This window comes from Sciurus carolinensis, chromosome X (assembly GCF_902686445.1).
Source record: "Sciurus carolinensis chromosome X, mSciCar1.2, whole genome shotgun sequence".
In the NCBI taxonomy this organism is placed as follows: domain Eukaryota; kingdom Metazoa; phylum Chordata; class Mammalia; order Rodentia; family Sciuridae; genus Sciurus; species Sciurus carolinensis.
In genome coordinates this window covers 127,207,102-127,223,446 of record NC_062232.1, presented here as the reverse complement: position 1 = coordinate 127,223,446, position 16,345 = coordinate 127,207,102, and the positions used below count along the sequence as shown (strand labels likewise).

The 16,345-nt window shown below is 43.6% G+C and overlaps 1 protein-coding gene across 4 annotated transcripts in view; it reads right to left on the bottom strand.

Annotated features, from left to right (window-relative positions):
- The window catches only part of Mamld1 (mastermind like domain containing 1), a 110,026-nt gene that overhangs the window by 52,715 nt on the left and 40,966 nt on the right, over positions 1-16,345 (bottom strand). For 3 of the 4 annotated variants that reach the window (XR_007106342.1, XM_047535399.1, XM_047535400.1), the window contains exon 2: positions 8,222-8,380. The exons of the other annotated variant lie outside the window; for it this stretch is intronic. Coding sequence is in view for 2 of the 3 variants with exons in the window: in XM_047535399.1 (XP_047391355.1) it covers positions 8,222-8,317 (96 nt within the window). In the remaining variant the exon portion in view is untranslated. The remainder of the gene's footprint in view (positions 1-8,221; positions 8,381-16,345) is intronic. 4 annotated transcript variants of the gene reach the window in all.

The window sequence follows — 16,345 nt, the reverse complement described above, 5'->3', positions numbered from 1 at the left end:
CTGTACACTTAGCTATGTGAAGTCATTTATTCAGAAAGCAGGTGTTGGGTGTTGGTGTTTGCAGACTGACTTCCTGGAGGAATTTTATCTAGGCCAAGTCCATTGTTCTAAACCCAAAGGCTTGACTTGAGGGAAGATGAGAGGCAAGAAAATGTTTAGCTCTTTTGACAGTCATACAGGCAGCCCTAACACTAGACATCAGCACCTGAAGCTTGTTCTAGAAAAAGAGGCAGCTAGAGTAGTAGTGAACTTCTCTCCATCACAGAGATGGAGACGTCTGAAAATGCAAGGCAAGGCTGCTGAGGGGCCCAGAAGAGACCCCACCAGAATGAGCATGTGCCAGAGAAGAGGGGTGCCAACCAGGCAGGAGCTGGAATTCTAGTGGGGCGGACAATGAAAACAATAGGAACAAGACCAGAGCCAGCAGTATTGAAAAAATAGTGATGTGATAGGTGGGGGTGGGGGGTCTTCTAAGGAGGAGACATTTAAGGGAAGGAGACTAATGCAGAAAGGAGCAGGCGGGGAAGCACAAGGACACAGCACTCCAGGCAGGAGGATAGCATGTGGGAAGGCCCTGGCCCTGGAGGGAAGGCTGTTGGCCTGTTCAGGGATGAGCAGGCGGCCAGCATGCCTGGCACACAGTGAGCTGGGGAAGTAGCCAGGAGCTTGTAGAGGGCCTTGCAGGTCATGAGGAGGGGGTTGGATTATATTCTATTTGCAGCGCGAAGCTGTGATGGGGAGCGGTGAAGCTGAGGAAAGATCGGTTTGATGTTTGTGAAACCTCTCTGGAAGTCAAAGGGGGGAGAAATAAACGTTATAGGAAGAAAAAGGAACAGCTGCAGATGTAAGAACTCTCAAGGAGGATGGGATTCAGAGTGTGGGGTCTGGGCCAGCTGTGGCATGGTGGCACGGGGTGGAGGGAATGGAGAAGCCCTGTGATTTCACCTTAAGTGAGTAGTGAAGAGAGTGCCCACGTACTGGGGGCAACAAAGGCCTCAGGAAACTGAAACCACATGCCCAGTGACCTGAATCATGCTTGGCAAACTTTTCCTGGAAAGGCCAAGATAGTGACTGTCTGAGGCTTTGTAGGCCATGTGGTCCCAGTTGTGAACTCTGTGGTAAACAGTACACTAAGGGTTGGAGCAGCCATGCATTAACTCAGCTGCATTTACCAAAGCAGCTGCATGTAGTTCCAAGTCCACAGTGTGTGAGCTGAGCCTCTTCCCCTGGGAAATAAGGTATTTCCGAAATGCCCTCACTACACTGCAGGGGGACATGCAGGCCTATTGTTAGTAGAAGAGTTGGATAAGCAACCTTTTTGGAACTGAAAAACTTAAACATTTCCACTATAGTGCAAATTACGTGACCATTTCTGAACTGTGTTGGTTATGCAGCAGTCCTAAATGCTTTGCTTCACCTACACTAATGTCACTTATTATTGTGCAACTGTTGGCCAGTGTTCCAAGGCAAATGCCATTTCCTCCCAGATCCCCTCCACTGTTGGACAATTTGCATATTGTCTAGTGGATTAAAGCATACCCTCCTCCCTTGGGCCTTCAATGGGCTTTCTAATAGGCCTTGGTTTCTACCCTTTCCTCCCCCATGCCAGTTGCTCTGACTGACCTTGAGGCCCCTATGATGGGCCTACACATCTTTCAACCCCACAACATGCTCTGTGAAGATCAGACTGCTTCCTACTCATCTCTGTATCCCTAAAGCACCTAGCCTTGCTGACAGGGCTCAGCTGGCAACTGCAGACTACAATTACCCATTGGAGCAAATGGCGTTCTGCAGGGTTATCCTGTTCTCTTCCAGTATAAGGCTTCCAGACATCACTTTTCAGAAAATGTGACATCGGAGGGAGTCAGACAAAGGCACACCTGTGCCAAAGGGGCAGGAGGCATGAGGGAGGCAGGCAATGACATAAGCAACTTTGCCCAGGTCTGGGGTCTGGGACCTCAATGGTCAAGTCCACTGGCTCATGGATCATGTCTGTCTTCCTGATTTTGGAATCTAGGGGATGACCATCTATGAGAAGGGAGGAGGGAGATGAGAAGGGAGGGGGGAAAGGGAGGGGTGGAGGATTTTTTGATACATTATTCTATATCTACTGCAGAAATCAAAATATGCAGCCCAAACCTGAGAAGCACATGCTCCCCCCACCCCCATCCTGCCATTGCCAGAAGTGTGGAATGCAGCCCTCCAGGGCAGCCTAGGATCCATATAGCTAGCTATAAAAAACAGACAATGAGTTCTCCATCTGGAAAGGTCCTGTGAAAGCAAGAAGAGTCCGTCTGCAGAGGTCTGCCCACAGTTTGGGGTGCCACAGGCCCACACTCCCAGGACATGTCCCCTAGAAGGCAATGGAACCTGAGGCCCAACCTGGCTGTGCTCTCCTGTCACCCTTGCCCTGGGGGTCCAACAACATCCCCTCCCCTCCCTGGTACCATTCCTCCTCCGGACACCTGTTACCTTGGGCCTAATATCAAGGAGACAGGGGGACGGAACTAGGCAGGAATGTAGACAAGGCCAGTGTGGGCTTCTGGAAGTTCAGAAATAGGCTCCCAGATGCCTGTGGAAGCCAGCTGCCAAATGGAGCTCCCCTAGCAGCATCCTCCCCCTCCAATAGACTGCAATTTGCAGGTCACCAGTTTGTGAGCTGGGCTACCCAAGCAGGACCAGATGCCAAGCCCAGTGGTATCCTGCGAGCTGACTGGTGCTCAGCCCTTGAGGAAGAGATCTGTTTGCAGGCAAGGCTCTGCCTGTTTCTTGCCCTGGTGAGGTGTCTGTAATAGGAAAGGGCCCTTTGCTGCAAGAGAAGGAGGAGGGAGCAAAGGGAGGGAACAGCTGCGTGCTCCATGGGGAGTATCCCCAAAATAGCGAGGCGCAAACACACTGTGGGCCTTGACCCAGAATGTTGAAAACTGCACCATACATACAACTCTCCTCAGTGCAGTGGGCCTGCTGATGAGGCTTCTGTACCCTCAGGGGTCCTCCGTGTTCCTACCTGAGCACCAAGGACACATTCACTATTGCCCTCCTGATGGAAAAACAATTCTGAGACAATGCCATTCTCTGATCAATTGAACAAATGCTAAGATCAATCTACCCTGTGTGCTTTAGAATGCATCCACATCCATGTCCTGTTTATCATCCCTGAGACCTTTACATAGACAGAGAGCAAAATTATTAGGCCTACTTCACTGACGTGCAGACTGTGGCCCAGAGGCTCACCTAAGAGCTCAATAAGTGGCAGAGACTGCTGCTTCCTTGATGAGATGGTCCCTGGGCTCACCTGGGTTTTGACCATATACATAGAATACCCTCTTTGGGGGTCAGACTTCTACCCAGAACACACCCTCAGCCTGTGTGAGGGATAGAGGCAAGGACCCCAATCCCTTAACCTGGGTCTCTTATCCAGACTTCTAAGAGTTGTTCCAGTTCTTAGCTGGTCAGTCCATATCCCAGGATCTTCATGTCTGGTTTGCTGCCAAGTTGGAAAGTCAGTGATGCTGGTCACAGGCTCCAGGGAACTACTAGGTAAAGATACTTCACCTGTTTATGGGATGAAATCCAGGAAAGAGGGGCTCTCTTTTGTCCACTGCACTAACCTGAGCACCCAGAGTTGTGCATGGCCTGCCAAAGGCCCCACAGATATCTGAGTCCCTAATTGGGGGAAGGGAGGCAGCAAAGTGGGGGGAGGAGATCTGAAGGCAGGCAGGAAAACCTCTCATCTCTGTGATACTGGGAAAGTCCTTGTCATCCCTGAGCCTCAGTCTCCTGTTGATGAAGTGGAAGTTGCAATCCCTGTGTCACAGTTGCAACTGAGGTAATGCACACAAAGTAGCTTGCACAACAGTCACTCAACCATTCTCTCCTCCAGGTTGTACCACAAACTTCAGAGTAGTATGGATTTGTTCCCAACGGGGGAAGACTGAATAATTTGCTCCTAGACTGTGAACTCCTGGATATTAGGGAGGGTATTTGTTCAAGGTCTCAGAAAGTGCTAGTCACAGTACTAGGATATAGTCTGAGATCTGCTTCCAGAATCCAGAGCTCTTTTGAAAGAAAAAGCATGTGACTCCAAAGCAGATGGGCACAAATCTTGAACAAGATCACACACTACAGGAAGAGGGGAATACAGCGCCTCCTACTGGGTTTTTCTAAGGTCACCAATCTAAAGAAGAGGAACAAAGAGAACAGGGCAGATATTTTTGTAGTCATCCAAATCTCTATACTGTTATACCAAGGACTCCTCTCTCCTGCCTCAGTCCCACTTTCATTTAGGGGAGAGGAGACAGACTGGGAGTTGGTTTTGGTCAGTCTGTAGGTAGGAAGCACACTGCACTTGAAGTCACCCATATGGGAACCCTAGATGAAACTACCTACCTTCTAGATGGCCATCCTTCTGTGATTCTTTGGATTTCTCAGGTTTAATTATCTTCACCCATAAAGGAGAATGATAAGAATAATCTGTCCCTTCCAGCCCAGAGTGGTTGGCAAGCTTGGAAGGACTACCAGGCATGCCAACACCTGGGACCTATAGAGCAAGTCATTAAGTAGCATTAAGTTACTGAACACAGAAGATAAGCAAAGAGTATGCTATCCCTTTCTTTCATCAACTGTGCATGTAATGCCCTTAGTTCCTCGTTTCATCCAGGAGCTGCATTACGAATGGAATAGGTGAATGCTCAGAGCTGAGGGAATCTTTGCAATTTTAGTGGGGTATAGACTGAGAAGGAGTTGGCATGTGACATGTACCAGAGTCCCAACTCCATGCACACTCTGAAGGACTCCCAATTTGCAGGGCTAATGGCTTTGAGATTCTCACACCAGTAATCAATCGACCTAAAGATCTGGGGAAGAAATCCAGATCTTAACTTCAAAGGGAAGGACCAACTGTTCTGCCTCCTATTGAAACTCCACACACGAACTGCAGACTGGATGCCTTATTAATCTTGGATAGACGCCCAAATGTTCAAAAGCAAAACTCCTCTTTTCCCCACATCACAAATCATTAAGCAATCATACTACTAAAGGAATGAATAAATGGTGCCGAAAAGGTATTTGCATTGCTAAGACTTCTGATGACTACTCTTGCCTGATACATACTCAGTGTTTTGTGGTTTTCAACATGCTTTAGGTCTAAGAGACACAGAGTGGTGATGAGGATAGCAGGTGCTGAGGTCTGCCACTTTCCTAGGTTTGTGGCTTTGGTCAAATTGCTTGAACTCTTTGAGCCTCAGTTTCCTGGGAAGACTATCCTCTTGGGGTTGTCATGAGGATTACAGGAGGTAGTGTCTCCCACTATGTATATTTGCTTATCAAAGTGCCTAGCACCGAGTGAATGGCAGGTATTCTTGCCCTTCTATCATTTTAACTTTGTTCTCATAAAGAGCAGAGGATGGACAAAAATCCTGGAGCTACTTTGGAGCAGATGGAAGACCAGAAACTTGGTTTCATGAGTGCTGGTCTTAGGCTAGAATAGCTGTCACATCAGATGCATATATTCCTGCAATGGGACTCTCAATTTACTTACATGTAAATCCCAGAGCTGTTTCAAAGGAACTCTCCTCTGGGACAGATAGAACTTTATTTCAAGACTTTGATTTGAGATGTGGATTTTTGGTTAGTTTGTTTTCCAGGAAAGCACAAGAGAACCAGTTCAGCCGAACACCTGAAGCAGGTATCCATGTTAAGGTTGCTTTTGGGATGAGGGGTTATGTTTCTAGATATTCATGGTTTTGTGGATGCAGGGTGCAGATCCTTGGATGTTGGGAAGTATCAGAAGGAGAACACACAATGGAAGCATCTAAGATGTGGCTAAGGCTGCACTCTGGAAATGCACATCCAGACCCTGCAGTGGGCCTCCCTCTGCTGCTCACATTCTAGGCCCTATAGTAACTTATTTGGACAACAGGTTTCTTGGTGAACTCAGAGGTCACTCTCCTTTTAATCCATCAGTGGCTGAGATCCTCAGTGTGTGCAGAGTTCACAATTAGTGCAAGATACCTTCCTGAGGTCCCACAGATTGACCAAACACTAACATTCAGCTGCTCTCACACCTCATCAAGAGCTGTCCTGGCTTCTCAATGAAGGAAGCAGCAGCACTTGCCCAGCACAGTCAAAGGTGTGGGCTCTCTCAATGTCATCCCCTTCTGAGACCACATGTCTTCCAGGAAGACAGATGTAGTTTCAACTGTGAAGAAGACTTGTCTGAGGGAGTTGTTTTCTGAGCCCGAGGCATATTTTTTGGATTCCCTCAACAGGGGCAAATCTTGCATCTTCTAGTACAGCTGGGTATTTTGAAAATAGGTCACTCAGAGCCAAGGACAGAGAACAAGGTGTGACATGGAAGAGGAAGAAGGGCTGATTCTGATCAGGTCCAAGGTGTGACTTTGAAGCAATGAAGTGAAATTTTGGCAAGGTTTACAAAGGGCACTGGAGGCTATCCACCAGGAGAGGCCAAGCCTGGAAATGGCATGGCAGCTTCTCCAGTGAGGGCCTGGCTGGCTGCTCCAAGGACCCATCCTAAGGACAATGCTCCCTGGGCATTGTCTACACTGCTGAGACCAAAGTGGTTACTTACCAGTTATACTTTTTAAAATAATGTTGGTGGAGTGGAGAAGAGAAGGGGAAGATGACCCTACAACTACAACCCACTCACTCTTTTCCCCTTGGATTTGACCCAAATGGATGGAAACAAGTATGAAATGAAGGAGGAGTCTTAAGTCATGCTGAAACCGACCATGGACTCTGGGGCCACTACCAGAGATTGGTCCCTTACAGACTCAGTGATTGACCATGAAAGGAAAGTATGAAATAAAAAGGGTTGTTAGTTAGGATGGAGGTTAGAGATTTCCTTCTAGAAGATACCTCACAAGGGGCTGGCAGTTTGGAGAACAGGTTGCTGGCCAAGTCAAAGCTGCTGTCTTATCTGACTATCATTCTACTAGAGTTGGGATTCCAGTAAACACAATTTTGTAAACATCTACATGTTTAAATTCATAGCACATTCTCAAAACATCATTGGCAATGAGGGGGAAAAAAAGGAGAAGCACGATTCAATCACCTGCCCCCCACACACACCTGGGCACATATCAGAATCCTAAAATAAACAAAGTGGATTGCCCTGGGAATTGGAGAAGACAGGCCCTCTAATTATGTGAAAAAGCATTACCTCAGACCTACGGCTCCCAGTTCTATGAACAGGAAGGAAGCAGACCCATGGCTCTATAAGAGCCATTTCCTCTCTGCTCTATTAATTTCAGAGATTAAGCAAGCCACTCCTCTGTGGGCCCAATACCCTGAGATAACAGCCATTGTGTTTGCAGCAACTCCTGCTAACTGAGTTAATCTCAGTAGACTGGTGATGTTTCAGGCTTTTATTGTCAAATTCAATCAACCAATGACTCTCATGATCTAACATGTCTTAGCCCCACAGAACTACAACTAGAACTGAAATGCTGAATTTCAGAAACTTGGATGATGTCTGAATTCTTAGGGTGGAAAGCAAAAGTTTGTCAAATAAGTTGTAAAGAGGACACCCAGGGACAGAGAGTAGAGGGGAACCCCTTTGTGTTCCCTACTTACTAGCTTCTTTCTTTCATTATACTAGGAAGTTAATGCAAGATTTGTAATGCTTGCTATTGTGGCTGGTTTTTTTTCATTTTTTAATTTTAATTTTAATTTTTTGGTACCAAGGATTGAACTCAGGGGAACTTGACTACTGAGCCACATCCCCAGTCCTATTTTGTATTTTATTTAGAGATAAGGTCTCACTGAGCTGCTTAGGGCCTCACCATTGCTGAGGCTGGCTTTGAACTTGCCATCCTCCTGCCTCAGCCTCCCTAGCCATGGAAATTACAGGTGTGCACTGCTGTACCTGGCTGCCCTGGATGGTTTCTATCAAAATAAAAAGGAGGATTTTCTTTCCTCTCACCTTTCATCCTTTTTCTCATTGAATAGGTTTAGTGCAGAGATTGCTGGACTGAGAAGCCAGATGGAGTCTTTGACTATATTTCCTGCTCTTCTACAAACCCATGAGAGGCAGGAGCAGCTCACTTCCTAGATCTTTTCTACATCACATATGTATTTCTTATATTTTGAGTTGGATCCCCACCATCAAGTTTGCATAGAGAATTTCAATAATACATCTCATGTTCAAGTTTAAGATTAGAAGCATTCAACACCCCCCTCCCCCCATAGCCCATTTTCTGACCGATTCCTGGAGCTTTCTGGGCTCCTGACGATTTCCCACCATGGCGAAATGGGGAAGCATGCTCTTGATTACAAGCCGACTTTTCCAGTCATCCATTGTTTGACCTGCAATTTTATTCTTGACTCTCCAAGGCGCTTCCCAAACGACCTAGACACAGGGCTTAGGGAGACAAAAAGTACACTGTCTTTCAGATATGAAGATGAGACCATTGACCCCGTGAATCACAGACTTCCACTATGAGGACAGGTTTGTGTGGAGTCAGCCACATTCCTTTTCCTGTCTCTCTCCCCACCCGACCACCCTTGTTGAGCAACCCCACCCCCAGTGATGAAGGGCACTTCTGTGAGGCAGTCGGTAGGGATGAAGTGGCAGTCTCTGGCCATGGGGCAAAGCAAGGTTTACTGGAGAGCAGGGGATGGGTGGAGGAGCAGCCTGATATGAGTAAAAAAACACGGGGCACACAGATGAGGAATGTGAGCCCTAGGTCTGGCTTTGCTTTTGCGTGGTATACTACGGCACACAGAGAAGCACTCTTCCATGGTCTGGGACACAGTTCCTTTGTATGAAGAACATGGTGGTTCGATAAAGTGATTGCTTAGGGTTCCTTAAGCTCTGTGAGAGTCAGCCTTAGGACCCATAAAGGAGCAGATACCAACATGGCCCTGCTGGTACCTGATCAAGTGTTCTCACCAACAGTTCAAGGCCCAAGTGATACTGGAAGGAAGCAATGGGTACTGAAAGGAGCTCAAGAAACTTGGTGCACTGGTTTACAGGAAACAAACTGAGCAGGCTGTGACCTCAGCTACTCCAATGTATGCCCTCTGTGATGAATGAGCAGATAAGCAAACCTGTAAAGATGTCCTTTCTTTTTGTTTTCCACAAGATAAACATGTAATAAGAGCTCTGCTAAGACATTCCTAATATGAGGGCAGCCTGTTTTACTTATAGGTCTTCTTGGCAATATATTATGAGGCTCTAAAATCTCTGTCTGAACTTCTACCTCTAGAAAGACTGTGATTTTTTCCATTCTCCCAGTGAGTACAATTAAAATCTCTTGACCTTAAATATAAAACAAATAGTCTTAAAAGTAGAGAGCAGGCAGACTGGAAAGGAACCTTGGGATTTGAAGAGTTCCTGGGTTTTCTTTTGCCTCATGTATTCCAGACTTGTTACTAAAGAAACTAGCAACCCAGAATACCAACAGGTACAGACAAAAAGGTCCCAAGAAAAGCCTGCTCTTTATAACCAGAGAACCAGGAAAGGGATAACTTAGCAGGACAGAAAATGTTTAGATAACACTGCTGTAATTCAGTTGAAAACCAGAGAAAACACTGCAGCAAAGACCGATCAGGGTTTCTAGACTCTACCCCAACTTTACCTGGGATTTTCACCATTGCCAAGCAGAAAAGAGGAGCCCTACCCTTCCTGATGTAAATGAAGGTTAAACTGGGGGAACCCAGTCTTCTATATCCAACTGGCAAAAATAAGATGATGCCCCTCTTTCCCTGTCAGAGGCAGTATCAGAAGAATTCAGTTAAAACAGAAGATTGAAATAAGATCCAGTTTTATAACATAACATCCAAAAATGTCCTGGTTTCAAGAGAAAAGTACTTGTCATACCAAGAAACAGGAAGATTTAAAATGGAATGAAAAATATTATCAACAGATGTGTCACCAAGATGATGCACAGATGTTAGAATTATCTGGCAAGGATTTTAAAACGATAATCATTTAAATGCTTCAACCAACAATTACACCATGCTTTAAACACAAAATAATGTCTCAATAAAAAACAATTTTATATATATGTATAAATATATATATATATATATATATATATATATATATGAACCAAATAGAATTTTTGGAACTGAAAAAAACACAGTGTCTGAAATTCAACGCATGGGACAAATAGGAGCATGGAAAGGACAGAGGAAAAAAATTAACATGAAACAACAGAAATTACCCAATCTGAATGACAGAGAGAAAATGGGCCAGAAACAAAGAGAACAGAGACTTGGTGACATCTGGGATTATAAACAAAAGATTTCAAAAATATGCCATTAAAATTGAGAAGGAGAGGAGGAAGGCAGAATAAGAGTGAGAAAGTATTTAAAGAATTAATGACTGAAAACTCCCAAAATTTGGCAAAAGACATAAATGTGGAAATTCAAGAAGGTGAGTGAACCCCCAAAGTATAAATTCAAAGAAATCCACTCCAAAAAATTTATCAAAATTTGTGCAGCATAGGTAAATGCATGCTAAGAGAGAAATTTATAACACTAAATGCTCACATTACAAATGAGGAAAAATGTGAAATCAGTAATTGAATCTCTCACTTAAAGCACTAATAAAAGGAGTGCAAAATAAATCCAAAAGCAAGCAGAAGGAAGGAAACAATAAAGAAGCAAAATAGATGATATTTAAAACAGAAAAACAGTAGAGAGAAACCCAATGGGGAGTTAGTTATAAGAAAAAAATAATAAAATTAACAGACTCTAGCAATCTGACAATGAAAAAAAGATGAAATACAAATTACCAATATTGTGAATGAATAACTAAATACTACCATAGAACTTGCAGGTACAAAACAGATAAGGGGATGCTATGAAAAGCTCTACATACAAAAGCGTAGAAATTTAAATGGAATGGATGAATTATTCTGAAAGTACAAACCATTCAAATTATCCACTATCAAAAAAATCTGAATATCCTGATATCACCTTGCACTCACTAGGATAAAAAAAAAAATGCCACATTGCTCATGGGAATGCACAATGTTGCAGCTGCTGTGAAAAACAGTTTGGTAGTTTCTCAGAAAGGTAAAGAATTACCATTTGATTCCATAATTGCACTCCTAGCTATATACCCCAAATAATTGCAAATGGGCACTCAAACAAATACTTCAAAGCAGATGTTCACAGCAGCACTATCCACAATAATCAAAAGTGGAAACAATCCAGTCTTCATCGGAATAAACAAAATTTTGGAATATCCATCAAGCAGAACATTATTCAGTCATAAAAAGGAATGAAGTGTTGCTGGGCACTGTGGTGGACACCTTTAATTCCAGTGACTTGGGAGGCTGAGGCAGGAGGATCATGAGTTCAAAGTCAGGCTCAGCAATTTAGCGAGGCCCTCAGCAACTTAGTGAGACCTTGTCTCTAAATAAAAAATAAAAAGGGCTGGGGATGTGGCTCAGTGGGTTCAATCTGTGGTACCAAAAAAACAAAACAAAACAAAACAAACAAACAAAAAAAAACCAAAAGGAATGAAGTGTTGATATATGCTACAACATGGAAAAATCTTGAAAACATGCTAAATGAAAGAAGTCAGTTACAAAGGTTACATATTGTATGATTTATTTTATATGAAATGTGTAGAAGAGGTAAATTCATAGAGATAAAAGGCAGATTGGTGGTTGTTAGAGGCTGAAAAGAAGAGGCACAGTGATCTAATTGTTTAACAAATTAGAGTATGGTGTTTTATTTTGTGGTGATGCAAATGGCTAGGAACTAGATGATTGTATAATACTGTGAATAAGTGCCACTGAATTGTTATGTGAATTTTGCCTTTATAAAAAAAAATAGTCACAACACCAAATGCTGGTGAGGATGTAGAGCAACTGGATCACTCATTTGTTGCTGGAGGAAATGTACAATGGTACAGCCACTGTGCAAAACAGCTGAGTAGTTTCTTAAAAAATAAAACATGTAGCTACCAGCAACTGCACTCCTGGATATATATCCAAAGACATTAAAATTTAAACACAAAAATTTTAAACATAAAACGTTGACTATAAAAGGTTATAATTTATATACAAAAAACCTGTATTAATATCAATTTGGTTTTGATATTGCACTGCTGTTACCTAAGATGTCACTTTGGGGAAAACTGGGTGAAGAGTACAGGGCTCTCTCTGAACTATGTTTGCAACTTCCTGTGAATATCATTATTTCCCAATAAGCACCTGGCTGTTATTTTAAAAAAGAGAGTTCAAGATTCATATCCAGGGAGATCATTGATTCTTCTTAGTATTTTTGGGACATTTTCTACATAGCATTCTTTCTTCAAGCCGTTTATAGACATTTTGAATCCACCTTTTTATTTTAGAAAAAAACAATTCCCACCCGAATCTTCCCTGGCTGTTTCAGGGGCCAACCATGAGACCTCAGCTGTGATCTTACTCCAATATTATGATCCAGAGACACCAAAGTGAAGAGAACATGGCACATAATATACAGCACACCCAAATGAAGAAGGGAAAACAAGACCACAGATACTGCAGAGGCCATCATGAACTCCCTGGCCTGGGTAGGCCCAGCATCTCCTGTCTGTGGGGGATGGAGTCCCAGATCTCATTTCAGGGCTGGCAACACAAAACCTATCAACATCAAACAAACTGCCTATTCAGCTCTAAAGAAAAAAGGCAAAAAAAAAAAAAAAAGCTGCCTTGGCTTTTAAAGACTCAACTCTATTGATTTCATGTCCTGCCCCTTTGTGGCCCCCAGAACCAACGCGCAAAGGGAACAGGTGGGGGGTAGTGGCCAGAGCTTCCTGAACAAAGAGCCAATTCTCTGGCCAGAAGTAGCAGCCTATTTCCTTACTATCACAGTCAACATGTTTGGGTATTGACTGGGCCCAGAGCTTGGGAGTAAGGGAAGGAAGATTTGTAGGGTTTGATGACTGGATGCGTACAGACCAGCAGGCTGAGGCTACTCCTACCCTCCAGGTTTCCAGCCTGGAGGGTAGCAGGAGGTATAGAGCTGCTGAGAGGCAGAGAAAGCTGCAGGAGTAGTAATAGACCCATTAACCCATTGTCACAATCATGACCACTTTGGAATCTAATTACAGCAGATCACCCTGCTCTACAAGGGATTAACTGTCACTAATTACTATTTGCTCTGAACAACCTTGGTATTATGCTAGGTCATGGGTCAAATACGATACCTTGGGCCAGGGATTGAACCTGGGAAGGGTGGAAGAGTAGACTAGAGACAGGTCAAAGGTTAAGAAGGTCAGACTTCTAGATGGCAGCAGAGCTGGGGCTTTGGAGCCCAAAGAGGAGGACCTGAGGCCAGAAGGTGGGCTTCTTAGGAGTTATGAAGTTCTGGGAAAGCTGCTTGAACTTTGATACTTGATTTCCTCATGTGTAACATGCAAAGTTCTATACGGAAATTTAACAGAGCAAGCGCCCAAAGGTAGCTCTGAGAGACATTAGGCTCAGCTGTTTACATAGAGCATTTCACTGGTTCTTCAGTAAGCTATAAGATGAATAGGAAGAACCCATTGTACACTTGCTCCCTCTGTGTCTCCCCTGCCCTTGGCAGGAGATATTTCCACTGTGTGAGGGAAGGGAGTATGTCTTTTCTGTGGTGGTATTCAGAGATCACAGTAGGTTCTCAGGAGCTATCTGCTGAATGAGTCTATAGAGTAGATAGGAGCGTGAGTAAAGGGCTTCACCATAAACTGATACAGTCATCCAGCATGGAGTGTAGCAATACAGAACACAATGTTCAATATTTCTGTGCATTTGAAAGGTCTGTTGACACCATGTAATAGCTGCAAGGCATATAATTATAGTCTTATGTTAATAAATATATCAATATTCTAAAATATCACTTTTTGTTTTGAAAAGTTGACTTTAGAATGCTCCAAGTGATGTAGAGAAATTAGAACCCTCATACATCACTGGTGGGAATGTAAAAGATTACAGCTGTTATGAAGAAGAGCAATTTCACTCCTGGGTATATACTCAAGAGAACTGAAAACATGTATTTACACAAAAACTTGTGCATGAGTGTTCAAAGCAGCAATATTCATAATGATCCAAAATGGAAGCAACCCAAATGTCCATCAATGAATGAATGGATAAACAAAATGTGTTCTACTCATAATGGAATATCATTCAGTCTTAGAAAGGAAAGAAGTACTGACACATGTGACTGCGTGGATGAACGTTGTAGACATTGTGCTCAGCGACAGAAGCCAGCCACAAAGGACCACACATTGTATGATTTCATTTATTAAAATATCCAGAATAGGCAGATCCACAGGGATGAAAAGTAGCTTAGTGGCTGCCCAGACTCGGGGAGGCAGGGAGAATATTACTGACTACTGATGGGCACAGTGTTTCTTTTGAGGGTGATGAAAATGTTCTAGAATTAATTATGGTGATGGTTGCACATCCTTGTGAGTACACAAAAACATACTGAACTGTACATTTTCAACGGATGGATTGATGATATGTGAATTATGTCCTAAAAGTTGTTTCTAATCAAGGTCAACTTGTTACTGTAATTCAGGATTTCAGAAGGATGTTCCTTGTAGAGAAAGGATGAAGCAATCTCTTTTAAGTTTTAGGAGGCAAACAATGTTTATATCCTCCACATTAAGCAAGATTGTCTCCTTTCAAAATGGAACATCAACATGCCCTTTCTGTTTTGCTGCTGACACAGCACTGCTGGAAACCTTCCCTAGTGACCCACATGATCACAGAATGACTTCAAATCTCTCAGGCTCTAGTTGATTCTACTTTTGGCAATGCTGCTGCTGCTCCCTAGGAACCTCCAATCTCTACACCTTGGGTTTCAGCATTTCTTCATGCTGCTGAGGTTACAAATGACACACCCTGCACACACCTCTGGGTGTTAACTGGCACTCAGTGACAAATCAGCTCAGCTCAAGATCAGTGCTTCCTGGCAAATAGAAGTGTCACATGGTCCCACACAGTGGTCAGACGAAAGAATAGGGTTTCAATGAACCAACTGTATAAACCAACAAGCTGGCTAGAAAACTTATTTGACTCTAAAGCTGAACAACATGCATTACCGATCCATTATGGCCAAGAGAGAATGGAGTTTTTTGGAACTTGGGAACTCCAAGAAATGAGGGAAGATCATCTTATAGCATCGATGACAATGCTGGTCATCATGCTCTACTGAAGCTGAGAAATTTTAAGATCTCATTTCTGAAAAAGAAACCAATTGTTGGACTTGTTTAGCATCATCTTTTCTGTGTCATAAACATCACACACTTTGAGGATTTAAATATTTCAAGTAGGGATCCAAACTGGAAGGCCAGACCAACTATGCGCTAGTTTCCCATGTGATAAATGCTTGCAAGCTTCTTAGTTTCTCTAAACTTTTCGGTAGCTAATCATGAAAGTTGGGGCTGTGTTACAAGGTGCTGGGAAACTATTCCAGTGTCCCCTGTAAACCATCCTACTCATAAGTAGGTACACGTAAACACACACACACACACACACACACACACACACACACACACACACATATTCTCTCTTTCTCTTTCTTGCTCTCTCTCTCTCTCCTCCCTAGAAAGCACTAAACATTAGAGGCCCTCGGGGAAATGGCTCCTCTTTTAAGCTTGGGGTTATTCCCACCAGTAACAGTGGGTATTTGGCTCTACTACTTGCCCATCTATCTGCGCTTGCTGCTTAATTGGTCCTCAGTAGGTTCCATAGTTGACCAGCAAAGGAAGCAGGAACAGTAGTTGGTCTAATCTTCCCTGCCACTACTCACTGCTCAGTTGTGACCCCAAAGGCCACAATGACTCTCCTTACCCTGGAAATGATTTTTAAAAATCTAGACTTGTTGTACAGGAATAACTGGAAATGCAGAGCAAGGAAGGAGAAAAATGTTGGAAATCATTTGGCTTTGTAGCAATTTCAGCTAGCAATCACCTCAGTGTAGAAACAGTTTGTAAACATGCTACACTTGGGCTCAGATGTCAGTCCTAACAGCAGGCGGAGGCAGGCAAGTACAGCTTTGCAAAGTGCTTTTAGCCAATGATCTAGAAGCAATAGCAGGCTGAATATGGGTTTGGGGGACCAAAGACACCGGGGTCACTTCCATCAACAAATCACTTGCCCTCTTTAATGCTCATGTTCCTCATTTGCTATATAAGGCTGATCCCCTTTGCTCTCTCCCCTCACATGGCATATGTAAGGATCAAGTGAGATCCTGAATCTGAAAGACACTTGGAGAGAGGGGTGCTGTGTGCATGAGAGGTGTTGGGCAAGGGCAGCCCCTTTTGGGAATAGAATTATCATCCCCTTTTTGTTCTCCTCCTCTTCTGCAGTAAAGTTCAGTTAGGATCCTGGAA